Source organism: Chlorocebus sabaeus, chromosome 11, assembly GCF_047675955.1.
Source record: "Chlorocebus sabaeus isolate Y175 chromosome 11, mChlSab1.0.hap1, whole genome shotgun sequence".
Lineage (NCBI taxonomy): Eukaryota > Metazoa > Chordata > Mammalia > Primates > Cercopithecidae > Chlorocebus > Chlorocebus sabaeus.
In genome coordinates, this window is record NC_132914.1 from 100,884,797 (window position 1) to 100,906,605 (window position 21,809).

At 43.1% G+C, this 21,809-nt stretch overlaps 1 protein-coding gene and 1 long non-coding RNA gene across 2 annotated transcripts in view; one reads left to right on the forward strand and one right to left on the reverse strand.

Annotated features, from left to right (window-relative positions):
• STAB2 (stabilin 2) overlaps positions 1-21,809 on the forward strand; it is a 167,436-nt gene that overhangs the window by 54,405 nt on the left and 91,222 nt on the right. Inside the window, exons 12-22 of the mRNA XM_037996621.2 lie at positions 1,609-1,758; positions 3,449-3,592; positions 4,158-4,214; positions 4,363-4,488; positions 8,895-8,948; positions 9,245-9,325; positions 11,385-11,537; positions 14,497-14,559; positions 16,866-16,952; positions 17,764-17,850; positions 18,923-19,034. Of these exons, the coding sequence (XP_037852549.2) occupies positions 1,609-1,758; positions 3,449-3,592; positions 4,158-4,214; positions 4,363-4,488; positions 8,895-8,948; positions 9,245-9,325; positions 11,385-11,537; positions 14,497-14,559; positions 16,866-16,952; positions 17,764-17,850; positions 18,923-19,034 (1,114 nt within the window). The remainder of the gene's footprint in view (positions 1-1,608; positions 1,759-3,448; positions 3,593-4,157; positions 4,215-4,362; positions 4,489-8,894; positions 8,949-9,244; positions 9,326-11,384; positions 11,538-14,496; positions 14,560-16,865; positions 16,953-17,763; positions 17,851-18,922; positions 19,035-21,809) is intronic.
• Positions 3,074-20,988, reverse strand: LOC119623837 (uncharacterized). Its single transcript, XR_005239881.2, has 3 exons — positions 20,398-20,988; positions 6,194-6,267; positions 3,074-3,762 (listed from the first exon to the last, which is right to left on the reverse strand). It is a non-coding gene; the product is annotated as an uncharacterized lncRNA (long non-coding RNA).

A 21,809-nucleotide genomic window follows, 5' to 3' on the forward strand; every position in this document is an offset into this window, starting at 1 on the left:
AGGAAGAATTAAACTCATGTATTAGCTAGATATGTGGGTTTTTTAAATCATTATAAATGGTACAAGCAATAGGGAAAAAATAAGAAAATTTTAGTCTTCAATGTGAGCAGCTGTTGTTTGAGATAATGTTATCCAGTGGGAATGAAACTTGTAGTGCCTGGTGGAGGCATCCTATCGAGATGGCATCAGTAAAATAGTTACATTTGGTTTAATGTAAATAATGGACATATCGATTTGTATACAATTTTATTATCTTCACTGGCCTCCATTTTAGTCATTGTGTAGGAAGATTATATATATCTTTCTCCCTCCCACCTTTACCATCTAACACATGTTTTATTTTTCCTGGTCTTGAATTTTTTTTCTTTTTTTTTTTTTTTTTTGAGATGGAGCCTCGCTCTGTCATCCAAGCTGGAGTGCAGTGGCGCGATCTTGACTCACTGCAACCTGTGCATTCCGGGTTCAGGTGATTCTCCTGCTTCAGCCTCCCAAGTAGCTGAGACTACAGGCACGTGCTACCATGCTCAGCTAATTTTTGTATTTTTAGTAGAGAAGGGGTTTCACCATGTTGACCAGGATGATCTTGATCACCTCACCTCATGACCTGCCTGCCTCAGCCTCCCAAAGTGCTGGGATTACAGGCGTGAGCCACCGTGCCTGGCCCTGATCTTGATTTTTATTGTGTGTTCTTGTCATCTGTCTTAAATGCTCTGTGAAACAGATCAGCTAGAAATAAATAAACATATAAGTAAATGGATTAACAAATACACATAAAATGATGGAAGCCAATAAAAGATTGAAATCTGGGAAGTGGAAAAAAATAAAAATGAAAAAATAAAATTGGGTTATCTTCATCCAAGATATTTTGTGATAATAATTTTTGTTGCAGTGAATCAAAACCCAGTAAGTTCCCGGCTCTCTGACCCTCATATACCACCATGATTAACCTGTCTGATATTTATGTTTCTATCGTTCACCTTCAGAGATGTCCTCACACCTCTCCTGTTGGAAAGAACCAGCAAATATTCTATGCGTCTAGGTTAGGCACTTTGCATGTGGTCTCTCATTTAACACATGGTTTACACAGAGTTAATATAAGTATCTGTTGATTGTTGACTACATAGTAATGATAAAATGTAGATTTGGTCCCATGGATTTCAAAAATCTTAACTTTTCTATTCAAAAGTACCATCAGCTTACTCACTTTACCTACTCTTTCCATGAAACTTCATATTTTATTCCCATCTGCTTCCCGTGTTCAAGATAGATTCCTTGTTCCTTGTTCCTCCTGGGGCCATTGCAATGCTGCGCTTTCCCCATGTCAGTTTCAGTGCTGGAGCAATCTCCTCTGGTTTGAGAGTAGACTGTGCATTGCCTCCAACTCTCCAGATTTCTACTCCCTGGAAGGCCTGGCCCGGGTTGATTGCACTGATAGTAATGTATAGCATGTATAATTGTCAGTGCTTTCATACATTTGTATTTGCAAAAGCCTAAACCCAAGTTAGGGTGCCCTGGCTTTGATGTCTTTGATACTAAGTAAGGCACAGCACGCGTTACAAAACTCGTTTTCTTCTTTAAATAATAGTCAAACTGGCTCTTTTGTCTTAGGTAAATGAGCTTTTGGTGGATAATAAAGCTGCTCAATACTTCGTGAAACTCCACATAATTGCTGGTCAGATGAACATCGAATATATGAATAACACAGACACATTCTACACCTTGACTGGAAAGTCGGGGGAAATCTTCAACAGTGATAAGGTAAGGGTTCCTCTGATTTTCACTCCCAGAACTGATTGTCTACAATAGCCTTCTCTCTCTTTTTGTTTGGGGTTTGTGAAAAATTACAAGGAAATTATTTCCTTATGTATCATTTGTCAAACACCTTCTTATATAGGAAGAAACGGCAACACCAGGAAAGGTCATAGAGGAAGGGTGGAGTATTATGCAAAGGGAGTTATAAAGTGTTTGACTTTGGTCTGGTCTGATTTAGTTTTCAAGGCAACTGTCATTCAGCTGCCAGCAGGAAGGAGAAACTTTGCTATAAACCTGTTTCCTAAAAGCATCAGCACAAAGCCAGATCAGCATTCCTCTTACAGAAGGAAATAGATTGTGTTTGTTTTAGATTGCTGGAGTTGATCCATCTTCTCCCACCTAACATTCATCACTCCTAATGCCATTAGTTCTGTTTGTTTTTTATATAAACCCATCCTCCCCCACCCCACCCTCATTTCTTAACTCTTTCTGTGATTTTATTGAGCTGGGGAGCAGGTGATTAGTCAACAAAATGTGCATGTGTATAGGCATAGGACCTATACTATTAAATTTCACTAACCATCAGTAGTTAATAGATCCTTGAGTGCTTGTTCTAAACAAAGTATGGGGATAAATCTTTATTTGTGTTATATAAGGCTCACAATAACCCTGTGAAGGAGGGACTATCATAATCCCTGTTGCTCCAGTGAGAAAGAAGAGAGGCCACACAGTAAGTGCCAGAGCCAGGATTCAAATGTGGCTCCAAAGCCCACATTCTTAACCAATCTGCTGTAGTGCATGTGTGAAGATGGATGATGGATGGATGGATGGATGGATGGATAGATGGATAGGGCACTGGATGGATGGATGGATGGATGGATGATGGATGGATGGATGGATGGATGGATACATGGATAGGTCACTGGATGGATGGATGGATGGATGGATGGATGGATGGATGGATGGATAAATGGATATATGGATAGGTCACTGAATGGATGGATTGGTAGATACATGGATAGGTCACAAGATGCGTGGATGGATGTATGGATGGATGCATGGATGGATGGATGGAGAGATGCATGGAGGATTGATTCATGGATGGATAGACAAATGGCTGGATGGATGAATGGCTGCTTGGAGAAATGGATGGAGGATGCATGGATGCATGGATATATGGATGAATGACAGATATGAAGATGTGTCTTGCTTTCTTACAAGGATATGCATGTATTTACCTGTTCATTCATTCAACCAATATTCACTAAGTCTGTCACTTATTAGGAGTCATATGGGAGGAAGAAGGAATTAGCTTCAGTTATTTATTCCACAAATACTTTTATTGTGTGCCTTCTCTGTGCAAGACACTAAGGCGGGTGATGAATTTATAGTAAATTAAATAGTTTTCCTCATGAAGCTTGCAGTCTGCTGGAGAAGAGCTTGGTAATACCTTACCCAGGTTTAGCATGTATAGTTGTCAGTGATTACATATATGATATCATTTGATCTTAATGAAAACCCTGTGAGGTTAACCAAGCAGATACCTTCATCCACACTTTAGATTAAGTGACTTAACCAAAATCACATTGCCAATAAATATCAAAGCCCAAGGACTCAAGACTTCTGACTCTACTCCTGTGCTTGCTCCTTCCAGGACACCATACTAATCTTATTTTATCTTTCTTTGGTGTTTTAGGACAATCAAATAAAGCTTAAACTCTATGGAGGCAAAACGAAGGTAAAAATTATACAGGGAGACATCATTGCTTCCAATGGGCTTCTGCACATCCTTGACAGAACCATGGACATGCTAGAACCCATATTTGAGAGCAATAATGAGGTGAGTATTCAGATAAAAGTCACATCAGCCCAGGTCCATCTTTCTTTGTTCCCTGGAGAGTCGCATCCAGAGCGTGCCAGCACTCTGTGCTTGTGCTTCATTTGTGCTAGAATCTCAAGCAGAGAGAAGAAGAGGTGGTTTGTCTGTTTCCAACAGAATCCTGGGAATCTCTGCAGAAAGAAAGCAAGACATCCAGTTACATATGTGGGAAAGATCTGGATTTTTTTTTTTACCTCTTTTATTACTGCATCGGGCAACTCAGTCCATGACCAATCGTCATGAAAATGTGTCCCTCTTAATTTATAGAGGGCAGTTGTTGCTGCAATAAAACTTACTACTTCTGACCTAGATGATGAGGGCCAAAGGATACTTCAGAACATGCAGATCTGACCTACTGTTTCAATGACAGCAAACATTTCTATAATGCATTGTGGTTGACCAGGTTCATTTATATAAATCCATACTGACACATAAACTCTGTCATCAGTCTTTAAATATTAGGGTTTGTATTTCCTAAATCACATTATTTTATTTCCTGATTTTTAAGCAAAATGTCTCTTTTTAGCAAACCATAATGACAATGCTACAACCAAGATACAGCAAGTTCAGGTCTTTGTTAGAGGTATGCACCTTTCATAATTTTCTGAAAAATATTTATGTCAAGACTTTTGTAAAATTAACAGGGGTGTCAATTATAAATTTCTGGGGAATTATGTTAAATGTTTGTCCAAGGTAGGCTGCAGATACAAAATTTCATTTCCCAAATGCAGAAAACCAACGTGGGACGTGTTTTAGATGAGGATGGAGTTGGTGGACCATATACCATTTTTGTTCCAAGTAATGAAGCATTGAATAACATGAAGGACGGCACTCTCGATTACCTCCTTTCTCCAGAGGTACTGTATTCTGCTTGCTCTGATGGCATCGTGCCAGGAGCACTGCCTCAGTCTGTATCCAAACAGGTTTTTTCTAAACTAGAGATAGTAAATAAGTTGCACATATATCACCACCTCCCCTCCAACAACCAAGGCAGGCATCACTAATCAATTACAACATTCTGGAACTAAGCCTGGATGTGGCTTCAGTCTCTTCAATAGAATTTCAAGTAGCTATGATCAATTAGACTTGATACAGGGAATAAAATGTATTTGCAATCCCAGGCCTAAATGGTTGGTTTGATTTGTCCTAACTCTTCTAATATTGCTCACTAGTAAAACCAACACTTTAAGTTCCCTACAACTCTAAAACCACCTAGAGAATGAAGCCTAAACTAGGCCATTCAGGGCCAGGCCTAGGCTAAACTTTAAAAAGAATACATGTTATTTTTAGATGCTTCAGCCATTCCTTTCTATTGCTTTCATCTTTCTCCACTATGGCCTTTCAGTTCTCTTACAATCCCCTCTAAAAGGGAGATTATTGACTCCTTCATATCAGGGTGTCAATGACTGAAACCATTTAAAGTGTTTCTTTTCCCAGAAATAATAGGCTTAACTTGAAGAGGACAGCCTACTGTGGAAGTTTGTTCATTAGAATGTCAAAAAGTAGAATTACATGAAAAGTCACATGCTTTCTTCCAGTGCCCTGAAACTATGCCACCATCTTGGCAATGGGAAGAGATGACCTATGACTTCATAAAGATCAGTATTGATTTTATAGAATGTGGAGGGAAGGAGGAAAGGATGTCCCAGTCTTTTAGGGTAGTGATTCCCAAAGTGTAGAATAGTCAGAAATCATCCATGGAGCTTGCTAACTAGGCAGATTCCAAAACCCTACCTCAAGCATTCTGGTTTAGTGGTGCTGGGATGAGGCCCAGAAATAGACACGCTGGTAACCACCAACTTTCTAATTCAGATAGCCCCAGCCCACACTGTTTTGGGAGTGCTGAAAGTTGTTGCCTGTTAGGTTTAGGAATTCACATAGCTATATATCCCTTTTCAGAATGCTTTCAGGTATCTATAAGGATATTTTGCTGTCAAAAAACTTAGGATTTTTTTAAAACTTCACAAGGAGATAAATCAAAAAGTGATCTCTTACATTGCAAGCAGATGTTCAACATACGGAAAGATTAGTTATAAGTTTCCATAGAAAAAGACAGATTTCCCAGGGTCTTCCAAAATAGAATGATATTTCAAAATATGATTCACACTTAAATTTTATAAAACCTAGCTATCGCAGAAAACTGCTAGACCTCTCTTTAGAATTCACATTCATAGTTAAAGTGAGCTACAAAAAAAAAAAAAGGTAATGTTGTTCCCCTAAGAAATTATTAAAATCCTGAGATTATATGGCCTCCCTGAGCACATAGCTTCTAATTTTATATACATTTTTAAAATAATAATAATAATAAAGGAGTTCTGTGACACACTTAAAATTAAAACAAAACCTTTTAACTAGAATAGGAAAAAATCAACCTCATTGCTTTTCTGTCAGGCACCTTTGTTCCGAACACTCTTCTCTTTCTCTTCCCTTGTAACTCCTTTCAGTGGTATCTGGAAATGACTCATTTAAGCCCTCAAGAGTAGATTGTGTACATCTCTTCTGAGCTCTGTTCAATGAGACTACCTTTATAGCTTGAAATAAACCTTTGGTAAGAATACTTACACCACAAATATGGCTAATGCATGCCACTGCTCCTGGCTCTCAATCTTGTTTCTCTCCAAGGCATATCTTTCTGCCTGCAAAGAACATGAAACTTCAGGTCTCTTTGTTCTGAGTTAAAAACTGCTTTTCCATTTCAATTTCTAGGTGAGAAGTACAATCATTTCTGCTTCTTTCTCAGGTACAGAGAGATTAATTTTTCTCAACCTATAGGAAGCTCCTTCTGTCTCCATCCTTCTTAACAGCTTTATCTTCGGGGAAGAGTGCAGGAAATTCCCCGATGAAATGGAAAATAAACAGTCCGCGTTAGAAGAAGGGCTTCTAATTCTGACTTAGGAATGCAATGTTTCCTTCCCAGTGTATCTTTCTACTTTGCTCTGAGGCAAAATTTCAGTCTGGAAACCTCACATCCCTGCAGAGACACAGCTTCTGATTACGAGCCCCAGTTTATGGTTTCATCACTGAACCAAACAGAAATAAAAGCAAAGAGAGCAAGACACCTGCCCTTGCCAATTCAAAGACACCTGCAAGTAAAGTGGGGAAAGGGAGGTGAATTTATAGAGTCCAAGGTCAAATTATCTCTTTCTGCCTCTGGCACCAAAGAACTTGAGTTTGGTTTTGTTTGGTTTTGTTTTTATCTAAAACAGCAGGGAGGAAGTGAGTGCCCTCATAGAAGAAAGAATATATTGCACCAAAAGGCTCTTCAATAACAGCACCTGGAAACATATCCTGTTCGAGCCACACTGGAGTCAGTTCTAACTGGGCAATGGCTCCAATAGATCCCAGCCAGATAAGACACAGGCATACACAGTAACGGGAGTGATGCGGATCAATTCCTTTGTCCCTCTCATTCTTTTGTTTGTTGTCAAAAGGATCCAACAATTAATTCCTGAGACTTTGAAAGGGGATTATCTCGTTGCTAAATGCTTTCCTATAGAAGCATCAGAGGACTGGAAGGAGTCTGTACCAGTCCCCTTATTTTGCAGGCGAAACTGAGACTCAGGGGTTAAGTGACTTGCAGAAGGTTACACACAAGCAGAACCAGGACTAGATTCATGTTCCTGAGAGCCAGCTCAGTGCTCCTCCCAGGAACCCTACCCACGCCCTTTAATTTACTGTCACAAATGTTTACAGAAAACTTACTGTATGCCCCACACTGTACTGGCTGGGGACATGGTGATGGGTGGTTAACAAGCCAGACAGACCCAGCCCCTGCCTTCCAGGAGCTTGCAGTCCAGTTTGGTGGATGCAGTCAAGTTTGGGGGATGTTTCCCAGCAGTCCTCACTTTGTCTCACTCCTTCTACCACTGAGCATCAGAGCATGTAATAACATTGCTTCTGCCTGTAAGTCTCCACTTCTGAATACCATGCAATAACTGTAGACGTAAGTTGAAGACGTCAGTTGAGACATAGAGGCTAGGTGACTTGCTCAAGGTCATATAGTAACAGAACCAGGGCTGCAGAAAGCATCACTTCCAGGGCTGGCTAACTGGTGGTCAATTTCAACATTCTTATTGAGAACCCTGACCTGCACATAATGCTATTGGCTAATAGATATGGTGGCCACATAACTTATCATCCATGCTAGGTCACTTCTGAAAGTGAATGGAGCTGCCAGGACAATGGACATAGACCAGGGTTGTACCAGACAAGCCAGGACAGGTGGTCCCCCTACTAACAGGTAACTCCCTTGGCACATTGACCAAGGTCAAATGCAGAGAGGAGGCTTGGTGAGGAAACTCAGGTTCAGCAGCACTTTCTTTCAACCTAGGACTTCACCCCATTGTAACCTGTTCTTACAACATTCAACCTCTTGGCAGTTATTAGGATCTTGATTTGTGATCCTTCACTTTTCTAAGCCAGAGTGACTATGGCTGTGCTACTTAAGTAGCAGAACTTGAGGGCTGTGAAGCTTGTCCATCCCTGACTTAGCTGAGAGATTGCAGATAAACCACAGCAGGCCACTGTGGCCACTGCCTTCTTCCCACAAAGAGCGTGGTCCCTGGGTTCCTCAATTCTGCAGCCTCTCTCCAGGGCACCCTATAGGGGCTGCTCATCCTGTCTACAGTCTCCTTTGTGGGACTAGGACCCTCTTTTCTCCACTGCTGCTTCAGTTTTATGAAGCATGAGAAACCTTGGAAAGGGCTTTGAAGGAGAGGGACGAACTTCTCATGGAAGGAAAAGGTGATCACTATCCCTATGACTATATAATCCTAAATGACCAGTAGGTGGTCTGACAAACAGACATTTATTTATGGAGCAAGTGAAACAGAATCATAAATCAAGGCTGTCTTAGAAAATCCGGAATACAGCCTTCTACATTCAGAGAAGTGATAGAGCAGAGTAACTGAGAGCCTGGGCTAATTCTTACGCTCATATCCTGAGTTAGCTTTGTGACCTTGGATGTGTCTTTGAATCTCAGTATTACCACACATAAAATGGGTCCATAGGAGTCCCTACCTCACATGGCTGTTGGGAGGATTAAATGAGACGTGCATATTATGCTTTCAAAACAGCTTTCTTCCACAGAGTGGGAATGTGGTGAATGTTAGCTATTTGGAGGTGAGGCTTCTCTCACCCTGGATTTCCCAATAGATTGTGGGCCATTTTTCTTGATTGTCTAAAGTCATTTGAAGAGGATTCCATAAGAGTGGAAGTGTTGTGTTTTCTTCTTTGACTAAAGAAGTATTTGGTTCCTTTGCAGGGATCTCGAAAGCTTCTGGAACTCGTCAGATACCACATTGTCCCATTTACCCAGGTTGGCCCCACTTTTCCTGCTGCTACTTTCTCTCTGCTTCCAAGATAGCTAACTTAGTCCTGAATTCCAGTATCTTGATGCTAGAAAATGTCCTTTATCTGTAGCTCTGAACAAACCCTCAGCCATGAACTTTGAGTCCATTATCAGAGTGATCTTCAAAGCCACAAAAACTCTTGAGATCAAAACTCCCTTTACTTATTTCACTTTGAAGCCAATTTTTTCTAGTGAGGACTTTAGGAACTCAGGGCCCTGTGAGTGGCCCCAAACATCCCTGCCTTTTGTTCTCTTCTTTGCAGCTTGAAGTGGCCACTCTCATCTCCACCCCTCACATCAGGAGCATGGCCAACCAGCTCATACAGTTCACCACCACCGACAACGTAAGTGAAAACTCGACCACCGCCAGCATCACTTGAACACATCTTTGCTCTGATAATCACTATTCATCAGGTTATCCTGCCTCTAAGCTAAAATCTTTATGATTATTTCATTCATGTGTTACTTCTCTCAGCAAATATGTGCTGAGCAACTACATGTGTGAGAGTCTGCACTAGATGCCGAGAATAAAGGAGTGGAAAAGATAGACTTCTATCCCAGCAGGGAAGACGGACTTTAAATAACTCACTAGGCAAGCAGTTAATTATTTAATTATAATGGTAATGAGTGCTCCCAAGAGGAAATTCAGGGGGCTGTGAGAGCATAGAACAGGAGGAGTCTGAGAGCGTCTTCAGGCCAGGAGGTCCTCAGTGAGGAGGTGATGCTTTGGCCATGCTATGAATAAAGTGAAATTGGACAGAGATCAGTAGAAGAGAGTTCCAGACCAAAAAAAAAAAAGAGAGAGAGAGAGAGTATGTGCAAAGACCTTGAGGTGGGGGCACAATTTATTTTTAAAACTCTAAAGAAGGTGCGTTATTCATCTAACTCCCTGGGGCTGCAGTATGAACAAACGTCCAGCAGCACACGGTTGATATCTTCTATAGAATCACTGTTGATGGTGATGATTATCTCATTCTTTCAACAAATACCTATTTGAGTGCCTACTGTGCATCAGGCACTGTTCTAGGTCCTAAAGACAGACTGATGAACAAACAGACAAAAGTCCCTGGTTGTATGGAAATTTCATTCTAGTAAATAGGGGATAGAAAATAAGTCAAATGCATAATATATATCGTCTCTTAGAACAAGTGCTAAGGAGAAAAACAGAAAAGCAAGGAAGGGAGACAGAAGGTGGGGATGGGGCTGACATCTTAGATAAATACTCGAGAAACCTTCATGGGGAAGAAACATCTGAACAAAACCTGAAGGAAATAGGGGAACAAGCAGTGTGAATATCTGGGGAACATTCCAGAGGGAACAGCAAGGGTGAAAAGCACAGAGCAGAAAGGAGCATGCTGGGCTGTGTGAGGAACAGCAAGGCCAGTGTGGCTAGAGCAGAAGGAGCAAAAGGGAGAAGAGTAGGAAAGGAGGCTGGGCAAAAGAGAGAGAGGAGGAGAGTGGGGGTTAGCTCATGCATGGCCTAAGAAGTCAGGGTAAGGATGCAGGCTCTTACCTGGAATGAGAGGAGAAGCAATTGGAGGATTTTGAACAGAGGAATGACATGATCAGGCATACATTTTGAGAGGCTGGTGAGGAGATTTGATTGCAATAATCTGGAGAATACTGATGGTAACTCAGACCAGGGTGGTAGCAGGGACATGGTGAGGAGTGGTTGAATTCTGAATGTACTTGGTTGGTGCAAAAGTAATTGCGGTCTTGCAATTTTTAAAAAATTGCAAAACCTGTGATTATTTTTGCACCAACCTAATATTCTGTAAGTAGATCCAGCAGAATTTGTTGATGGTTTAAATGGGGGTGAAGACAGAGGAAGCCGGGATAACTCATGGGGTTTGACTTGAGCAACCAGAAGAATGAAGCTGTCATTAATACTGGGGGCGGGGGGCAGGTTTATGAGGAAAGTGGAGATCAGAAATCTTTGCTAATTGGTTCATTTTCTGCTCCCTCCACTAAAACATAAGCAGGAACTCATCTACTTGTTCACAGATGTATCCCCAGCTCCAAAGGCAGAGTATAATGAGGTCAATAGATGTATTCAAATGAATGTAGCCCTATTTCACCACAGAGAGGTCAAAGAATTTGCCCAATTTCTCACAGCAAGTGTATTGCAGAGCTTGAATAATTACAATTCTTACTTAGCCCTGCACCTGCAAGAACCATTTCTACAATGACATCCTTGCCTGGTATTAGTCAAGAATTCACTGAACAGATTCAATCTTTCCCTGTCAGCCAAACCCTTATGATAGCAAGCTACCCTCCAGTGAAAAGTTAAGTGATATCGATGACTTTTTAGCGAAGTTGCCACCATTCAGTCTGCCTGAGGATCACTGGCAGTCCTGCAGTACAGAATAGTACAGAATTAGAGATGTCATTGCTTCTTTCCAGGGACAGATTCTGGCAAATGATGTGGCAATGGAAGAAATTGAGATCACTGCCAAAAATGGCCGAATTTATACACTGACAGGAGTTCTCATTCCTCCCTCCATCGTCCCGATTCTGCCCCATCGATGTGATGAAACAAAGAGAGAGATGAAACTGGTAAGAAAACTAGGAAAATAAGTAAGGGCCCCAAACAGCTCCTCAGGGCAGACAGCATCCCACTCCTCACAATTCTGAGAAAGGCCTCAAAGAAAGTTTGACTTCCAGAATCTTGTCCCCAAAGGGCTTCCGTCTTCATGAAGGTGCAGGTGGGTTTGAAGTCCCACCTCATAAACTGTGAACCACAGTTCCTTGGGGAATTTGCACAATGATAGATGCTGCCCAGGAATATTGGCTCCTCAGAGCTGCCATAATGAATTACCACAAACTGAGAAGTTTGCCACAACAGTAATTTATTCTCCCAGAATTCTGGAGGCCAGAAGTCTGAAATCAAGGTAGCAGAGCCATGCTCCCTCTGAAGGCTCTAGGGAAGAATTTTTCTTTCATTGCCTCCTTCTGGATTCTGGGGGCTCCCAACAATTCTTGGCATTCTGTGGCTTGTAGCTACAAGGGTCTCACTGTGTTACCCAGTCTGGAAACGACAGGTGCACACCACCACACCTGGCTAATTTTTTTTCTTCTTTTTTATTGTAGAGATGGGTTTTCACCATCTTGCCCAAGCTGGTCTTAAACTCCTGGGCTTAAGTGATCCTCTCACCTTGGCCTCCCAAAGTGCTGGGATTATAGGCCTGAGCCACTGTCCCCCACCCACCTCTCCTCTTTTTATAAGAACATCAATCATTATATTTAGGGCCCACCCTAATTCAGTAGAACTCATGTTAGCTTAACTAATTATATCTGCAAAGACCTTATTTCCTAATAAGATCACATTCTGAGGTTCCAGGGGACACAAGTTTTTGGAGAGATATTATTTACCCACTACACCAGAGCTCTGGGATCCAATCAGGATTTTCTAACCCAACCCCTGGGATTTAGGATCAGTCTCCTGCCTCTTCCTTCCCCTGTCCCTGTCATCTGGGATGACCTTGCTCCAGGTTCACAGCTTTACTCTAAGAGGGACTTAAAATAGAATTTCTTCTCAGGTAGCTGCTTGGCCTAGCCAATCAACCATCTTTCTGCAGTACTTTTCAAAAAACCAAACTTTCTGTTTCCCTATGAGCTTCTGTACTCTCTAGCCTTTCCTATTTCCATAGCAACTTTTTGGCTCAACCAGTTTTAATCAAAGCACCTCAAATTCCAATACTGCTGTACATGCACTATTTCAATTCCCATGGAAAACATAACTCCAAGTTTTAACAATAATAGGTCTGGGTCTTTCTTTTCAGGACGCTTCAATAATTCATTAGCGATGGCTCTCACAATATCCTTGGAACTTGAGCATCAAACAAGGAAAAATGGTCTCATTTTATTTATTTATTGTTTTGTTTTATTGATTCATCTTCTTGTTATGAAGGCTGGAAATAGCTGGCCAAGCACCTGGCACAGGATTGTGGCTGATTCTTTTAATTCTAGATATTTTAATTGATGTAATGACTCTGATATGATTTAGGCCATAGAGGATGGAGCTGATCCCCTGTGCCAGTCTGATGCCATCTGGAGAATTTGATTCCTTTCTGAGAACCCCTTTTTAAGAGAGGCAGAAACACAGTCACTTTCCTAGCCAGTCCCCAGCAGTGATTTATGTTTGGTTCATTCTTTGGAAACAAGGATTGGGCAGGTGCATCACCTGTTCTATTTCAGATTATTTAAAAGCTTATTTTCTATATCACTAAAGAACAGAATCAAGATGTGGGTTTGAGCTACAACCCAAAGAATTTTGGTTACATAAGGAAAAGAACTTCCCAATAGCTGCCTTAGAATGAACTCTTCCTTTACTATTTTCTCCAGGCTTAAAGTCAAATCTATTTGCTCTACATGGTTTTGAATGGTTTTGAGTGGGTTCATCAAAAGTCCAAACACATTCTCTGGAAAGTATTTAGGACTAGCAAAGAATAGAAGCAGCTGGTACCCTCTGGAAGTCTCAGTGTTTACCAGGCTGAATCCATAGCTGCCTTTGGCCATGTATGTTTGAATTTTAGAGGCTTAATAACAACACTCTATACTAGTTATGGTCCCTGCAAGAAAAGAATCCATCTGAGATGGTCCAAATGAAGAGACTCTGATGAAGGAGCTACTGCAGAGGTGTGGACAGGGCTAAGGAAACAAATAAGTTTTGCTGGAGCTTTGAGGGAGAAGCAAGAAACCATTGCCACTAGGGACCAAAGAGCCCAGGGGCAGGACATAGAGTTACCTGAACCCAGTGAGAGCAGGAAGCATGGAAGAGGTGACCTCCATCAGGAGCCGTAGGGATAGTGCCAAAGCAGAGAGGGAGCAGGGATGAAATCCTTGACCTTGTTGTCCTCCTATCCACCAAAATCCTGCTAGTGACTTACATTGGCCAACACCAGTCAGAAGCTGGCAAGGAGCTTGAGAGAACATCCTTCACAGTCTACCTTCTGTGGCACAGAGCCCGATGGAGAAGGTCAGAGAGGATCTGGAGAGACTGAGGCACACACCCAGTTCCATCACCCCTGAACCGGTAGAGGAGAATCCAGGAGACTGAAAGGCAGAGATTCAGTGTTCAGCTATATTGCTGCTAAGCTAATTGAAGGACATGGCCTTAAGTCTGTAATCAAAACTAATACTTCATCCCTAGCACAAGTGAATGACTGCAACATCCCCTCAGGGGCAGGTGCCTCCCTGCATGCAGAGAATTGATCAGAAGCTACAGCCTGTGGACAGACTGGCTCTGAAAGAAGTAAAGAAAGGGGCTGCTCTGAGAAGGCTCAGTTTTCTCTCCCAAACTCCTCCCACCCACCCCCACCCCCACCCCCAGCACTGACTTCACTCCTTCTCCCCAGGGTCGAGTTGGTAGGAGGTGGGGAGTGGGTAGAGAGGCCAGGATCATGGCTCAGTGGGGTTTCCTTCACAGGGTGGGAAGCATGAAACCAGCCACAGGACCGTCGCCACTGCTTCCTCTCATAGGGAACCTGCACTGACCTCCTGTCTCCCCCTCCAGGGCACTTGTGTGAGCTGTTCTCTGGTGTACTGGAGCAGATGTCCTGCTAACTCTGAGCCCACAGTGAGTGTGACAGCTTCTCGAAAGCACAGATCACCCAAGGAGCCCCACTGGTGTGGTTTCTCAACCTATCTACCTTCCTTCTTTAGAAGATATTAACTGCAACTGGGGTAATAGATGGGCTCTTAGCCTACTATATGGGGAATGTTAGAAAGAGATCCCACAGGCCTGTGTTTGAATCCTTGTTCATTGACCCTAGAGAAGTTGTTTAACCTTCTTACTCTTTCTTCATCTGTAAATGATAATAACAAAAAGATTCACATAGATAAAAACCCAAGCATAATACCTAAATCAAGTAGGCACTCAGTTCCTCTCTACCTTTTCCCTTTTAGGACTGTAATATTACAGATGTCCACTTTTGGGTGGTACTGGCATATTGTGCAGAACCATCTGTAAACAAGGCCTAATATTTGTTCTTCCCAAGCACTCTTCTGCAGAGACATACAAGAAATAACAAGGAAATAATACTGGGACTATCAAAAACTTCCAAGTTTAATTGAATTCTGTACACATTTATTGAGGATTGATCATATATCAGACATAGTGCTTGGTTCCAGAGGCATGAGGATGAATAAGAAATCATTTTATTTTGCTTTTATCTGAGAAGCTCCATCTAAAAAGGAAAACAGACAGTTGTGCAACGATCTATCATTCATATGCCAAGCACTCTTTTGGTAGTAAAAAGCAAAGTGTTCTAAGGCAAAAATGATGATAGAAATTTTTGCCTGTAAGTTTATCATAGGAAAGAACTTACAACCAGAAGTGGCATTAAACACTAGAATAGATCACTAGCGAAGGTTATGAGCTCTTTAATGTGATTCTATTATGAAGTATTTAGTAAAGCAAAACATTAAAATTAAATAGGTGCAGGTGTTCAGATATTTATTTTGCTTAACGAAGCCATTACCCCTGAGTCCTTCAGGATGCTGTCAACCAGGGAATGTGAGAGGGAGGAGAAGAGGAAATTGTTTTGGCTGGTGTCACAGCGATTGCTGTGTGCCAGACATTGTTCTAAATGCTTTATGCAGCAGCCCCACGCGGTAGGTATATTATCACCATAACCAATGTATGATTGGGGCACTAAGGCAAGGAAACACAAACCACCTTGTACAAGGTCACACAGCTGAAGTGGCAGAACCATGATTTGTTCTGCTCTGCATGTTTAATCACCATTCTAGATTGTCTCAGCCCAGGGAAAGACAAGGAAGAGGGAAAAGAAAGGGAAATTAGACACATGGGTAGGAGCCAAAAGGAGCCCTCAAAATACCCCTACCGGGAATCCTGTGACTTACACCTGGTCAATTATCCTGAGATCACCTACAAAAGGACTATAGTGCTCCTTCCTCGGTGCCCTAGAATTCCTTCATGTAGCTAGTATTTTAGGATTTTATAGCCTAGGAAAGTCTCATTGCTCTCTTCTTGAGCAAGAGCCTAAGATGAAGGGGTAAGCTTGACGTCAACAATTATCTAAAACAAAATTTGAACCAGAGACTAAATTCCTGTGGCAAAACTTGAAATCAGCATTATTGTCTCATCAATATTTTCTTGATATTTTATAGATTAGGCAGCTGAGACCCATGGAGGCTACATGACTGTGATCCTAAAGTCTGTACGTGATAAGACCCATTCTCTAGACCTTATACTTACCATCAGTGTTTCTTGGAAAAAATTATTTAACCTGTCTGGGCCTCAGTTTCCTTATCTATAAAAAATGGAATGAAAAACATCCACATAGAACTGAAGATTGAGGAACTCATCTGTGCCATGTGTCTGGCCCATAAACGGTTCTCAGTAAACATCAGTTCTAGATAATTGTGAGTGGGCATCGTTGATTAGAGAACGGAAGGATGCATGTAAATGCGTCTCCTAAGAGAAAAACTCAGACTATCACTATTTTATTTGGCAAACCTTTCAGTGAAGTGTAGATAGACCCTTTGGGGTCTCCAAAATGTCTCTATAGAAGATCTTAGGGATGGCTGTAGATCGGAAGGGAAGACTAGACTGCATCTAGAATGAACAGAAAATATTTCCTGCTTAGAGACATCTGCTGTGGCATGAAAGAGGGAATAAATATCTGTGGGCCATGGATGGTACAAACTCTGGCCTGTATTCCACCAACAAGGGAACAGGCCTAAAAAAGGGTGCCCAAGCTCTGATGTAGACCCAGGTCTGCTGGTGTGGTCCAGCACTCTCTCCTGACGTCAGTGGTGAAATGGAAGTAGAATGGCAAGTGTCTGCAGAGGGTGTGCAGTGCCTGGAGGACCTAAACATGCTGACTGCCATGCTTTCCCTCCTTGGCTTTCTCCCAGGCACTCTTCACACACAGATGTGTCTACAGTGGCAGGTTTGGGAGCCTGAAGAGCGGCTGTGCCCGGTACTGCAATGCCACCGTGAAGGTGAGGAGTGTGTGACCAAGGTCCAGTCTAGGCCAGTAGGGCCAGGCAGCTCCAGGGCCATGCTCTTGGGTCCTAGGGTCCATGTGGTCACAGGTGGCCCATGCTTGGTGTTGTCTTCCCGCAGAGGAATCAAAGGTAGATTCTTCATATGGTGGCCAGACTCTCCCCTTCCCTACATCACAGCCTCCCATGGCTCACTACCCTCTTAACACAGATCACACTCTTTATGCTTTCCCACGTGGCCCATCCTCTGCCTGTGGCTCCGACCTGCCTCTCACCCCCATTCCCACTTCAGAGCATGCACACTTGCCATTCCCTCCCTCTGAATGCTCTTCCAGATTTCCCTGAGGCTGACTCATCTTCAGTGTCTCCATTAACCAGCCCTGTCACCACCAATCTACAGTGGTCTCCCTAGTACCCACCTGACTTCTGGCCCTACCTGACATCACTGGATGATAATACTTTCTTTTCCCAGCACTCACCATTCTCTGAAATGATCTTGTTTCACTATTTTTAAAATTCATACATTGACTCTTCCCCGACTTAGAGGGTTGGCTCCACAAGTGTGACCTCCCTCTGTCCATTTGCACAGTGTTAGAGCCAGTCCTGCACCCAGGGGAGGGGGCTCAGTAGAGCTGTGGTGACCAGATGACTGAGCACTAGCCATGCTATCAACTGCCAAAGAAAAAGACAACCTCATAAGGAGAGGCGAAAATGGTTTAGTATAATCATGGAAATTAAAATGCATCCCCTTTGAGGAATTGGTGCTCTGCCTGGGGTTTCAAAGGGCAGCACGCATTTTGTTTTTCAGATTCCAAAGTGCTGCAAAGGCTTCTATGGACCCGACTGCAACCAGTGTCCAGGAGGCTTCTCAAATCCATGCTCGGGAAATGGACAGGTGAATACTGAAGACTGGCCTTCCATAAGTCAAATCGAACAATAATGTTTGAAACTTCTAAACCAAAATATGATACAATGCCAGCTACTCTTCCCAGGAAGCAAAAGAAATGACCCGTTACTAAAAGAACAGCAGGTGCCTGCAGTGGAAGGAATCTGGGTCTGGGATGGGGGATGGGGGATGGGGGAGAGAGAGTCCGGTAATGTTGCCTCTCGTCTCTGCTTCTCTATTGTGGGCAGCAGGACCTTGGGTAACTCAACAAGGATCTCTGGGCCTCACATTCCTCCTGTGGGAGGTATCAGGGTTGGCCTGCATTGATCTTCAAGACTCCTTCCAGAACTAAGACTTTATGATAGTTAAAAAATAGCTCTGCCTCATAATTGCTTTTTTGAACCTATGAGCAAAACCTAGTGAAATGTAACAGCCAAAACTTACCTCATCTAGCTTGGAGGCAAAAGTAGCTGTGGTTCATACGGGGAAATTATACATCTGTGCATTTAATAAACCCGCCTCTAAAACATGGCTTTTTCAAGGGGAAAGTACAGCCGTGAGTGGGGACACCATGCGGACAAGGAGAATAGGGAAAGGCCAGTACTAATGACTGTGGCCAGGGGTTAAAAGGCCCCACACCCAGCGCTGATGTCAATCAGCACACATGACTTTGCCAGGGCTAGGGAGGTGGGAGGCAAATACGTTTATCACTGAAGAGAGAAAACACTGCAGTTTGGAGTCACAGAGCTGAGCAGGTGAGACTGTAAAGACAGGCCAGTCACTCATTCTGGAGGCCCCTGTCTCATCACTTATCCCTTAAGCATTGTTGAAAGTTCCCAGTTCAGCATTGTGATGCCCCCTTGTGTGACTTCCCTTAAAGTTCTAAATCCTGGATCGGATTCCCAAGCTCGGCACTGCTTTGGCATCCTCCCTGATATCATATGACTCCACTTTCCACAAGGAGTCCCAGAGGGTCATGTCAAGTGGGATTTAATCTGAAGTCAAAGAAGTCAGGCCATGAAATGAAAACACCTGAGAAGTATGTGTCCTAATGGCCCACCGGCCCTGCCTTTGCTCCCAGTGTGCAGATAGCCTTGCTGGCAACGGGACGTGCATTTGCAAGGAGGGCTTCCAAGGCTCCCGGTGTCAGTTCTGCTCTGATCCCAATAAATACGGACCTCAGTGTAACAAAAGTAAGTGGCACTTCCAGAGCTTCCTTCCACTCCTAAGCATGGTTCCCTCTCACACTGCAGCAGGCTACTGGTCCAAGGCTGGTGTCTGAGGACCCCTTTGCTTGGGGTACGCCATCATCACAGAGCATTCATTAAGCTTTGGTTCCCAAACTGGAGCGTGTGTCAGAGGGCTGATCCCCAGCTCTGCAGGTGAGCCCCACCTGCAGAATTTCTGATTCAGTAGGCCCCAGTGGGTCTTCAGAATTTGCATTGCTAACAAGTTCCCGGGGCGGGGGCACCAACACTGCTGGTCTGCGAAGCACATTTTGAAGACCACTCTCCAAAGGTTTCTCCACATTCTTGTAGTGATAGCGGGCTCTATATCAAGAAACAGGCTCAGGCCAGACACAGTGGCTCACACCTGTAATCCTAGCACTTTGGGAGGCTGAGGTGGGTGGATCACCTGAGGTTAGGAGTTTGAGACCAGCCTGACCAACACAGCAAATCCCCATCTCTACTAAAAACACAAAAATTAGCCTGGCGTGATGGCAGGTGCCTGTAATCCCAGCTACTCTGGAGGCTGAGGCAGGAGAGCAGTTTAACCCAGGAGGCAGAGGTTGCAGTGAGCCGAGACTGAGCCACTGCACTCCAGCCTGGGTGACAGTGAGATTCTGTCTCAAAAAAAAAAAAGAATCAAATTCACTCCCTACCTTTCAGGCAGACCCCTTCCATCAACTCCTTTATTTGCAAGGCCTGTGGCCTTGGGCAAGTTTCTGTACTTCTCTAGGCTTCAGTTTCTTCATCTGTAAAATGGGGATGATAATAATAGCAAGTACCTTTTAAGGTTAGTACAACTTATAAATGGAAAGCGCTTGCCTTAGAACCACGCCTAGTACAAAACATGTGCCACAAATACTATCTCACTATTATTATTTGTTGTTGGTGGTGCTGTTATTCTAAGTACAGTGACATAAATATCAAGAAGCTTGTAGAACATGTAGAAAGTTCCACAATAGGCATTGAAAAAAATGAAGTTATGCAACCTCAGAAAATTCATTCTGTTCTTTAAAATGACATCCTGTGTATATTTAAATAAACATATATTTTTTGACATATATTTCTAAGCTAACAGCTCGTTGTAGAGTCAAACCAACCTGAAGTCCCCACGCTCCAGCCTACCAACCGTCTGATCTCAGAAAAAGGCTATTTCTTTACCTATAAAATGAAGATAATAGTGCTGACAGGATTAAATTAGACCATAATTTGGGGCTTTTAGCACAGAGCTTACACTGAGCAAGTCATCAATAAGCAAAGCCCCTCCTCTTACTATTGCTACTAACTCCATGCATTTGTTATGAAACACACAACCCTTCCGCTCTCCTACCGTATTTGGTCTTCACAGATAACTCTCAGGATGGATGGGAAAGCAGAGCACAGCACGTCGAGGCTGCTGAATCCTTTCCAATGTTCTTTTTGCCAAATTAGATTTCCATATTAGAGGAAGAAAAAAAATTAGGGTTTATCCCAAGGCCTGACGATGTTGGCATTTGTCTGAGGCCAGCCGCGCAGGACACCAAGGCTGGGATGGGGTGGGGGGCTTCCAGCTGTCACACCTCTCATTCCAGGGCTACGGCTGCACACAGTCTCACACAGGGGTCTCGTTCCTTGCAAATGAAGCGCTGACTTCCCTAAAATTGTATAAAAATTCTTTTTGGTTTTAAATCCGGTTGTGGTTTTCCAACCCTGCTCACTTGTGTTGGTCTTCTCTTTCCTGGATGTTGGCTCCAAGCACCCACACAAATTCCTCTCCCATGGGTCCTGGCTAAACTCCAGATTCCTTTCTTTCTGATCATTTTCCAAGCCCCCCCCCCCCCCAATCCTTGCCAGGTGCCTCTGAAAATCTCCATGTCCTTCTTTCCACTTTCACATGCATAGGAACCTGAGTCTGATGAGGCGGCCCGTGTTACAATTTTTAAATACCTACAAGTGAAAGCAAATTCAGCAGCTAAGGTTTAAAATGATAGCAGTGATATGGAAATGCCAGTTCATGTAATGATTTATGGTGTTTACACAGTCACGAACAGAAATGGACTTTGAATCCCGGTTTAAGTTTCTGCCTGGGAATTTAGCAGCAAGTCGGGCAGTTTGCTTCCTCTCTCTGGGCCTCAGCTTCCTCATCTGTAAAATGGGGGTTATAAAAGTACCTACCTGCTGGGCCTGGTGACTATGGTGCATGTGAAAGGCTGACCCGGTGCCTTGAATGAAGTCAGTGCCCAAATATTGCCTATTGGTTATCATTGGTTTGCTGTGACAGAGTGAAAAACAAACACATTAGCTACATATCAGGAGCCCTGCCAGCATGGGAAATCACTTCCTTTTATTCAGAATATCTTCATGAAAGGTGAGAAGTTTCCAGGCTAAACTCTCCAACCAGGAAGTAGTTGAAAATGGAGTTCCTTGGCCTCTTTCAAAGTGTCACATCCTCTTTCCCACACCCCACACACATATAGATAAAAAGGAGTTCTTTTTTCTTTTGTTTCATTTTGTTTTGTTTTTGAGACAGGGTCTCACTCTGTTGACCAGGCTGGGGTGTAGAGGTGCAGTCATAGCTCACTGCAGCTTCAAATTCCCAGGCTCAAGTGATCTTCCCACCTCTCAGCCTCTCCAGTAACTGGGACCGCAAACACATACCATCGTGCCCGGCTAATTTTTGTACTTTTTGTAGAGACTGGGTTTCGCCGTGTTGCCCAGGCTGGTCTTAAACTCCTGGGCTCAAGCAATCCTCCCACGTCAGCC